We start from the raw sequence: 10,745 nt of genomic DNA, 5'->3' as shown, positions 1-10,745 counted from the left end.
TTGCTTTTTCACAGTGTGCATATGCAGCAATCATTGGTCCACCCAAATGCTGTTAATACAACTACTACTACTACATATAATAATAATAATCTTTATTTATAAAGCGCTTTTCAAAACAGAGTTACAAAGTGCTTTACATGTCAATAATTAAAACAGACAAGACCTGAAATCAGCTTTTAAAAGAACTGATAAAAATGGAGAAAATAAAAGACAGTTTGAATGAACTTAAAACTTGAGTAAAATCAGGAAAGGCTCTCAGATAAAAGTTTGTTTTAAGAAGGGACTTAAAAGATATCACTGACTTGGCAGATTGTTCCAGAGCCGCGGGGTCCTGACAGCAAATGCTCTGTCCCCTTAAGTTTTCAGCCTGGCCTCTGGAACACATAAAAGACCTCAAAGTATGTTCTGGCGTCTATGGTACTACGAGGTCAGAGACATAGCTGGGAGAGAGACCATGAAGAGCCTTAAAAGTAATCAGTAAAAACTTAAAATCTATTCTAAAACATACTGGGAGCCAGTGTGAAGAGGCTGAAACTGGAATGATGTGATCACGTCTGGCAGCTGAGTTCTGACCAGTCTGGAGGTGATTCATAGATTTTTTGATTCAGGCAAGAAAATTGGCTTTTGCAGTGATCGTGATCGAGGAAGTGATTTTCTAAGTATTTTTTAGATTATGAAAACTTTGCTGCACAAGCTTTGTGACATGCAGGTAAAAACTTAAATTACTGCCAAACCACATTTCTTGCAACAGGTTTGATATTATGCAACAGGAGACCAGCCAAAGGCAAAATGTGTTGTGTAATGTGCTGTAGCCCAATGACAACAATCTGTTTTGTCTGAGTCCTGCTGAAGAAAGTTTTTTGACATCCAGCTTTTAACATCAGTAAGGCAGTCATTAAGTGAATGCATCATTCCAGGGTCTGTGTATCTAACAGCCAGGTACATCTGTGTATCATCAGCATAACAGTGAAAAGAGCCACCATGTCACTGAAGAATGTGCCCAAGGGGAAGCATGTACAACGAGAATAAAACTGGTCCCAGGACTGACCCCTGAGGCACACCATACTCAAGAGATGACAATGAAGGAAAGTGGTTGTTGACAGAGACAGTAAAGGTCCCTCAGACCTGCTACCTGCAGCACCCATAATGTTTCCCTCCACAAGACCAAGTATTTTGACAGAATACCATCCTACAGATCAGTGGTTCCCAACACTTTTGGCTCATAACCTCTTAAAATGAGCTTACACTTGACTATTTCAACCAAAGAGAGATTTTCTTTTCTTTATTTTGACCATGTTTAAGGATCCAAAGACATAAAATTATTCACTAATTCATTAGATGAAAGCCAATGATTATGGAATGTCTAAAAAATAACACAACTCTGATTTTTTTGTGCAGTATCTCATGGCCTACAAAACCCCAAAAAAACAAGCCACTTGTTATCACTGGAGAGGCACCTTTTTCCTTGAATGCACCCTAATTGATATTCCTCACAAAATATGGGTGGGCGTTACAAAATGATTATGCATATATACATTTGACATGATGTTACCTGATTACAGACTGTTTTATAATTCAAATAAAAGTGTTTTTGGACTATTATTGCTTTTTCACAGTGTGCATACGTGAACCAATCATTTGTCCGGCCAGAAAACATTGCCATGCTTATGTTACAGCTTAAGTCTCTCAGACCTGCTGCTTCCAACACCCATAATAAGTCCCTCCACGAGACCTATTTTATTTTATTTTTTAGAACTTATATAGCCAAACCCATTGATGAGAAAAATTACATAAATAGATTTTCTTTAAAGGAATAAAAAAATAGTAATAATAATTGTCCTCCCCTTTTTAAAAAAACAAAACAAACTTTTTTTTTTATCACTTGAGCAGCACCTTGTCTCTGTGCTGCTCCCCCTTATTGTTATTCCTCCATAAATATTTATATACATAATAATATGCCTTTTACATATCGTGTAAATCTAAAAATCTAATCATTATTGTGCATATAGACATTTTACATGATGTAACTTGATGAAACAAGAGGGAATACAACCTGTTTTTAATTCAAATAAACGTGCTCTGTGTAGTATTCAGATTTTTCCAAGGTGCGCATGCGCAAATTAATCATCGGTCCAGCTCAAGGGCTGTCTGATTGGCTGCCCGGTTGCGTTGATCCTATTGGACGGGAGCTAATGAACAACACTGAATCTGATTGGTCGCCAGTGCCCTTACTGTACAATGAGTGTGTATTTTACTACATCGACACAGTAACGTTAAACAGGAGACATTTTGGTGTTGTAAAGGAAGGAGGCTTCTTCTGCGGGTAAAATAAAACACGTTAACCGGGATGGAGAGACTTTAACGGGGGAGTTTGTGAGTGTACGTGCAGTGTAACGTCGCCATGATGTCGCTGACTGCTCACACGTCACATTCAGAGCTGAGCGACATTAAAGATATGTGTATTTCCTTCTCGCCTCGGCAGTAGCACCGCAGTATAAACAGCCTCCATATGTCACGGTGAAGTATGGACGGGTGGAGTCCAATCGTCGCTACAGCCTCGGACAATGAGCGCTCCAGCTCCGAGGGGGAGTACATGGTGGAGCCCGGAGCCGAGGATGAGCCCCGGGAGGCGGCGGACAGAGAGCAGCGGGGCAACATGGAGAGGATGGACCCCGGGGGGACCGCTGCTGTCGGGTTCGGGATCAGTGGGACCGGGGAGGGTAAGGTGGTGTTAGGTCGGGTCGGACAGAGAGACGATAAAGAGCTCAGGTACCTGCACCTGCTGTGGGAGCCGGGACGAGCCGAGCTGGGAGCCGGTGGGGTGACCAGTAAGACGGGGAAGGTGATGGGGAGCAGGACCAGGAGGCACCACAGAGCCCTGCGGAACCTCGGTCCTCTGGGGAAAGATATCTATGGTGAGAGACTGTTGTATTATCTGATAATTAAGAATATATGTGCGTGTGTGTTTGTGTGGAGAGAGCCAGGTGTTGGTTACATGTGTTTAGCTTCAAAATACTGATAAAAACTAAAGCTAAAGATGATGTGTATGTAAATATTTAGACTTGGTGTCTCATCACTGATGTGTTTTCTTTCAATGATTTTTATTAGGTTAGGTCTACACTTCAAAACAAGACAAAAACCTGCAATTTTTATCCATTTTAGTTATATTTTATATGAAAGCTAGGCTGGGTATATGGAGAAATAATGACATAAATAAAAAACATCAATAAATACAGGAATAATTATATATAAATGTGAAAATAACTAAATAAATAAGGAAACAAAAATTCTGAAATAAATAATTAAAAGAATAAAAAAATGCTGGAATAAATAAAATACAGAAAAAATAAATGCTTAAATGCATACAGAAATGATAAAAAGAATAAATAAATTATGAAATAAGTTAAACTAAATGCATAAAAAATAAAAAACAGAAAGAATGATTTCTAAAAAAATGAATAACTACACAAATAATTACAAGATTAAATAAATGCTGAGATAAATGCATAAATGGAAAAAAAGCAAAAAAAACCCTAAAATAAATAATACCGAAACATTTAAAAGAATAACTTAATGCTGAAATAAATGCATAAATTGATAAAACACAGAATTCTTTTTTTAAAACAAATAAAAAATAAATAGAGAAACAAGTAAAAGAATAAATAAATGGTGAAATAAATATCAAACTAAATGCATGAATAAATAAAAACAGAAAAATAATCTTAAATAGATAAAATACAGAAAAAAGAAATGCTTAAATAAATAAATAGAGAAACAATTAAAAGAATAAATAAATGTTGAAATAAATACAATCCTGTGCTCCACCGATGAACAGGATACTGTATGTACAGTTGTGTTATCAGTGGCTCATCAAACAACACCCTTCTGAAAGTGTAAAGCCAGTGAATGAAGCCATTGTTTGCTGCTCTACAATCTGACCCCGTTCATCCAGTCACAAAACAATGTTTACATACTTGTCACTTATCTCCACAGCTGTGAAGAGACTGAGGGAAGCAGCAAACAGCAATGACATCGACACAGGTACGAACAGAGAGGTGATGCAGCAACATGCCTTGCAGGTGGTGTAAGGGAAGGATGTGTGTTTTGCTAATAACATTTTGTTCTTCCAGTTCGAAAGCTCCTGCAAGACGACATCGACCCCTGTGCAGCAGATGACAAGGGAAGGACAGCCCTGCATTTCTCCTCCTGCAACGGCAACGAGAGCATTGGTAGGTTGATGATTAGTGTCAGGACAGTGTCAGAGGAAGTCATGTATGATGCAGCAGGATGTAGTGATGGGTGGAGTGATTCTTCTCACAGTATCGATTCTTCGAGTTGATTCATGGAAATGTATCAAACACCTCAGGTTTTAATACTTGTTGTAAAATATGGCATCAGTTTCTCTGTGATGCTCCATTATAGTATGCACGTTGGACTGCTAGTGCTGCCCGCCCCACAAAACTTCTCTTTAATGCATTACCAGTCATCATGTTTAAGTTTACATTTATAAAGATGAATTATTCATTTGAATGCAGTGATTTAGCATCCTGCTTGTATGCAGGTAGGCTCGAGTGTAAGCTCAATACGATGTTACAGAAATGTCACTGACCAACGATCTGTTGTTCTTTGAGGGGAAAGTTACCTCTGCAGCTTTGTGCTGCTTTCATGTGGTGTTGGAATAATCTGAAAAATTAGTGCCGATCACATTTAATGGTGCACTTGATCCGTGTCCTTTGCTCTTCGTTATCAACATGTATAAACGCTCTAAGCAATGAAAAACAAAATACATCTTCTTTGTAGCGTCCATGTTGGTTCCACATTACAACTTAAAGCTCATGAACACACTGACGTAAAGAACGACCATCCAAGGAACATGTGAATTCACCGTCGCCCATGACTTGAGTCCAAGTTAATCGGTCTTTGCTTGTTCTTTCAGTGCCGTTGCTGCATTGCTCCACTCTGAGAAAATGGTTAATTCTGGTTCAGTCAGTGTAGCTGTCAGGCTGTCTGTACTCGAGTCCTATTCAGTCAGTTCTCATTCACTCATCATAGCAGGTAGTGTGAGCAGTGCCCTGTCATAAAAGCGAGTGGGCAGGTGAGAAAAGTTGGGGATTCATGAGCACTCGGCTGTTTGACAGACAGATCTGGTACATACTGGACGCTAGGGGCGGGGTAGACATTCATTTCTTAGATAATGGCCTAATCATCAAATCGTACCTCTTTGAATCAAATCGAACGGAATTGTGAGGTGCCTGGAGATTCCCACCACACACAAAAAAAGAGTTGTTTGTTTATTTTTGTCCATTACAAGCAGGGTGGTTGCAGTTTGAAGAGCAGAGTGCAAGCAAACACGTCCATCTCACTGTAGCGTCATTGAATGATACACTGAACGTCTCAGTGTGATGTTCTATAGCTTTACAGTGTAGTTTTACCACTATAAAAAATAAGAGTTCATAAGTAGAAATTAGTAAATGATATTCTAATAAAGACGACAAGCACAACCCATATTTAACTGTTGCTGTTTCACTCATTACTCTTACTCCCTCCATGGGTTGGTGGCTATTGTCAGCCTGCTGCATATGATTATATACATGATTTCTGTCTACACTTCTCTTTATTGGTTTTAGAATCAGTGACAGCTCTGTCCAAATTGTTAATAATTAAATATCCTTTTTCAAACATCCTTTTTTTCCATCTATAGTGCAGCTGTTGCTGAGCCACGGCGCTGACCCCAACCAGCGAGACAGTCTGGGGAATACCCCCCTCCATCTGGGTGAGAGACAGCAATCACCACGTCTAAAACCTGTAGCACTGTGGTCAGTGATGCATGTGACAGAGGTTTCACTCTGACTCACAGCTGTGCAGCTGCGTCAGCCTCACACCTGCTAACGTGAAGATCAACTTCAGAAAAACATAAAGAAGAATTTAAGTGATGTTTTTACATTCAGGTGTTTGTTTTAAAACCCTTTTATTCTTGTAATTTGTGTTGATGATTTGAACCTGTGTGTCTGCAGCGGCCTGTACCAACCATGTGCCTGTAATCACCACACTGCTGAGAGGAGGTGAGACCACTGTAGAAGGTTGAATTCTGTCTATATACACGTGTCCCATTATAGTTAGCTGAAAATCAACAAGAGCAAAATGAACTTTATTCATTTAAACACAATGTGTGATGAGCCTGTTGACCTGAAGGAGCGCATGTGAGGTCAAATGCATTAAGGAGGGTTATTTTTATTGACTAGCATGATTTAACATGCATGCTTTCAGACTGTACAGCACGGCTAACTTTACTCAGTGCCATTATCCTATGTTTTTGATAATGTGCTGTAATGTTGTCAGGCGCAGAGTAAGATCCTTTTTGTTTAGCCAGAAACAGCCCCAAAATCTCCAACACCAAACCCACCAGACTCCATTTAAATAAAATATAATTTAAGCATGTATGGAGTCAGCATATTTTCACATCTCTCTGGGTGAGTTAGGAGTTTATTTCAATCTAACCAGAGTTGGTGATTGTTGGAACAGTGGAAAGACGAATCAAGATGGTTTCTGTGAGTTTTATTTTGTTTCTGGCGACTTTGAATGAAGTGTGTTTTAGGATGATAAAATTACTGTTTCTTTAAATGGAGTCTGGTGTGCGTGACAATGGCAATTTTGGGGCTGTTACTGGTTAAACAAAATGGTCTGGACATTTTTAGTTGAGATAAATTGCCAGTGAGAACATGCCCTGCGTGTCTCCATTGCAGCCTGGCCACTACTCTGTCTTGATATTGGACAAATTTTAAAAAACTGTTGTTCCCATTCGTCATTTAGACACAAAAACATTAGAAAAAACGGTCTATGTTAAAAAAAAATCTTTAACCCTGGATTTTTAAGTGTATTTGGTGTGCAGAAAGCTACACAGCAACTCTTCAGCATTGTAAAGAATGCTTTGTTTTCTCCCTCGACATGAGAGGATGTGACATTTTCTGGGCGTTCCCTTAAATCCCATCTATCTATACCGTCACTGATCCGTTATTTAGAGTTAAGAAACTCTAAGTGTGATTGTTATTCAACTTTACTTAAGAAATTCATAGAAATTATTTAATAAGCATGTGTAACGGAGAGGTTTGTGCGTTTATTGTTTTTGTACAGGAGCCCGTGTGGACGCCCTCGACCGAGCAGGCCGGACCCCTCTGCATCTAGCACGCTCCAAGCTTAATATTCTGCAGGAGGGAGATTCACGCAGCTTAGAAACTCTGAGAGGGGAAGTCACACAGGTAGAGGACACGTTCATGTTCTTGGTTTAGGCCCTGGATAGATACCAACAACTGCATTCTTTTAGAGCGGAAGTGTTGCTGAAGATGTTCATATCTGACTTTCCCTCACAGATCATTCAGATGCTGAGAGAATACCTGAACTTAATGGGTCAGAGTGAAGCTAAAGAGAGGCTGGAGCACATTTCAACACAGCTGCAGCACACGCGCACCAAAGAGCAGGTGAGACGTGCTGAATGATTCTCACACTCACAGGCAGAAAAACATAAATCTATTGTGTCACTAAACTTAATGTGTGTCTTTTTTTAATAGATCTGCATGTATTGATTATTTATTTTATCATTTACAGTATCTATTCTTTCTCTTTTTTCTCAGGTGGATGAAGTAACAGATTTATTGGCCAGTTTTACATCTCTCAGTCTACAGAAACAGAATTTGGGAGATAGGTAGAAGATGAAGTTTATAGAGAGCTGAAGTCCTGCTAGTTTTTCAGAAAGCCTGTGCTCCTCTTGCTTAGGCCAGACAAGTAAATACTGAACCATAATGCTGTTTATTTTCTGTCCATGTTCCAAACTGTTTATCTGCAGCACTGCTCTACAGGAAGTTTGAACACCTTGTCATTTTAACAAAGATAACACAATTATTCTTAGCGCCCTCTGATGTGTGGAAGGCCTCAGAGTTGCTCTAATAATCATGAAATTTGAAATATATATTCCTCTTATCATTCTGGACAAATTTCAAATTGAGTTTCATTAGCTCTGCCCACCTGGAAGTCAGCCATTTTGAATTTGGTGCAGTTTTCATGTTTTTTATGCAACCTCTATAGAACTCCTCCTGCAGGGTTCATTGGATTCGTTTCAGATTTAGGTGGTGTAACCCTCTGACTAATGTGATGCCAAAATTGTGAAGGAATTGTTGATAGCTCGAATTTTGCTAATGTCATGTGAGAACACGCCATTGTAAGCACTTCACAGGCGTAAGACTTTGATACTTATTCTAAAGGATTCAATAGATCTACGGCAAACTTTGGCAGCATTTCTGTTTTCGTGGAACGCAGTTGCTGTGGTGGTGAGGCAAATTTTGATGTTTCAACATGACACAGGAAGCTGTTGTAGCTTGACTTTGCGTAGTCCAGTCTGCTGCAAATTTCACATGCTGGATAAGAGTCCAGCTGAGCACAGCTGAGCGGCCAACTTCTGCCTGACGAGTGACTGACCTAGGTTTAGCACTCTGTTTACTTGAATGGGGATAGAATAATTAAATCATCCCTTCTAGACTTTTGACGCCGGGGATCTACCGATGGTAGTTCATTTATCGATTTCACCCGTGTATGAAGCGAGTCAGCACAAAATATTCTAGTGTTCAAACTCGCGTGAGTAACGCTATGCCAATATTGCATGCGCATTCGGTGAGTCAATTACATGTACAGACACAATTAGACGCGATGGATGTGATCCAAAATACTTGAATTAAGCGACGCAAATGAAGCAAGTACCATGATTTTGGGGCACACACTAAAGTCAAAACTTCAGCGACCAATTTGCATCATGATAGCTAGTCGGCATTGAAATCCTCCAGGGATGTATGACACCGAGGATATACCGGCAGAAGTTATTCACGTGTATGAAGCAAGCCAACACAAGATATTATAGCCTTCAAACTCACGCGAGTAACGTGATGTGAAAATTTGCATCACGTTTGGTGTGAACACAACATAACATATATTGTGTGTTTTCAAAATACACTTCCGTTTTCAAAGGAAATGTACAGTTTGCATACAGTCTCTTTCAAAATAAAAGCTCTATGTCAGTACATCAGCACAAATTTACTTTTTTCCCAACAACACAGACACGTGGTTGGGTTTAGGAAAAAGAACAGGGTTTGGCTTTATAATCTTACGGGACACGAACGCTGCTCTCCCAGGTGAAAGTCTGTGTTTGTTGGACCCATCCACCACCCCCACTTGACTTTCACTGCCTTAACTTTTGTTCTTGTCCCGCCGCGTTTCCCCCCTGATGCCGCCGAGTGCTATTAAAATATAATGGCGACCAGCTGAGTATCATGCCAATGTTAAAGGACGACTTTTTCGGCAGTGTCTGACGCCACAAGTTGCTGCCCAAGCACTGGATTTGACGACTTTGGAGTGAGACTGGGTTGTCCATCTTTATAGACAGTCTGTGGTCGACACAAAGTATGCATGGAGGTGTGAGGGCAGCGACGTTTACGTTTAAAATCGTCATATCAATTGTTGTAGGTAAAGAGAGTATAAATGAACCTTCAGACTGATATTTGAACTGTGCTGACAAAAATATTGTTATCTTGGTTAAAATGAGAAGATGCTCAGATGCTGCAGTGTAGTCGATCTTCATTGAGCTCGTGGACAGAAACAGTATCACGTTCGCCTTTCAGAAGAAGGATAAAGGAAACCCCCCGAGGGAAATAATGTACATTAGGAACAGGAAGCTGGTGGAACAGAAGCCGACCCAGAAGTGCAGCGGGATCTCAGCTCTCTATTGTGTGTGTGTGTGTGTGTGTGTGTGTGTGTGTGAGAGTGTGAGTGTGTGAGAGTCACGGCTGTGTTTATGTGCTGACATGTTCTCTCTGCCTGCTGTTATTAGCTCAGCTCTCTGATAATTATGAGACGTTGTTTCTCATGAAATGATTCAAACAGTTTTCACTGTTGTATTTTCGGTTTTCTTATGAAGCATCTTTGTATCTCGTTGCCTTTTCTCTTGTACTGCATGTTCTGTTTGTGTGTGAAACTGTACTATAAAGATTGAGTTTGCTGTCAGTGGAAATGGATTTATGTGATTCAATAAATCAATATGTTTGGCTATACGTGTGAAATATTGTCTTTAAGAATCAGAATAAGGTTCATAACGACAGAGTGCTCGGTTGTATACTGATATTATATTGATATCTTGATACTGAAGTGGATATAGTCTTAGATTTTGGATATCATGTCGATGTATTTGGTCAAAATATTGTGACATCAAAGAAATCACAAGAATAATGAAAAATAAAGTGAAGGCTGGGATTTCATTTCAAAGTACTGCAACAGTCAAGAACAGTCAGAATCAGAAATACTTTATTGATTTCTGGGAGGAAATTGTGATACATTACAGTGACTCTGATGGAAAGCATTGAGAATGGACAAAAATATGGACATTATGCTACTATGTTTAACAAAATATGTACAGAAATAATAAGAAATATTTACAGTGTGTGCATCATTCATCAGCCACTTTATTAGGTACACCTTGCTAGTTCCAGGTTGGACCCCCTTTTTAATTCTTGGTGTCACAGACACAACAAGGTGCTGGAAACATTCCTCAGAGACTTTGGTCCATATTGACATGATGACATCACACAGTTGCTGCAGATTTGTCGGCTGCACATCCATGATGAGAATCTCCCGTTCCAGCACATCCCAAAGGTGCTCTATTGGACTGAGATCTGGTGACTGTGGAGGCCATTGGAGTACAGTGAACT

General features: G+C 39.7%; 1 protein-coding gene across 1 annotated transcript; it reads left to right on the top strand.

The window, feature by feature from the left end:
* Positions 1–2,261: 2,261 nt before the first annotated feature.
* Positions 2,262–10,089, top strand: ankrd54 (ankyrin repeat domain 54). The gene is made up of 8 exons (XM_050069025.1): positions 2,262–2,915; positions 3,994–4,041; positions 4,131–4,229; positions 5,702–5,773; positions 6,015–6,062; positions 7,132–7,256; positions 7,368–7,475; positions 7,629–10,089. Exons 1-8 carry the CDS (start codon positions 2,525–2,527, stop codon positions 7,701–7,703), a joined length of 966 nt encoding a protein of 321 aa, XP_049924982.1. The 5' UTR covers positions 2,262–2,524; the 3' UTR covers positions 7,704–10,089.
* The last annotated feature ends 656 nt before the right edge of the window (positions 10,090–10,745 follow it).

The sequence above is a fragment of the Epinephelus moara genome, chromosome 18 (genome assembly GCF_006386435.1).
Source record: "Epinephelus moara isolate mb chromosome 18, YSFRI_EMoa_1.0, whole genome shotgun sequence".
NCBI lineage: Eukaryota > Metazoa > Chordata > Actinopteri > Perciformes > Serranidae > Epinephelus > Epinephelus moara.
Note: the sequence above shows the minus strand (reverse complement) of the source record. Positions and strands in the feature narration are given on the sequence as shown.

Excerpts from the sequence above, each read along its gene's own strand:
- ankrd54 (XM_050069025.1), top strand. The coding sequence starts at position 2,525 with ATGGACGGGTGGAGTCCAATCGTCGCTACAGCCTCGGACAATGAGCGC. Across the intron at positions 4,042-4,130 it reads CAGCAATGACATCGACACAG|TTCGAAAGCTCCTGCAAGAC; the intron begins GTACGAACAGAG and ends TTGTTCTTCCAG. Across the intron at positions 7,257-7,367 it reads TGAGAGGGGAAGTCACACAG|ATCATTCAGATGCTGAGAGA; the intron begins GTAGAGGACACG and ends TTTCCCTCACAG.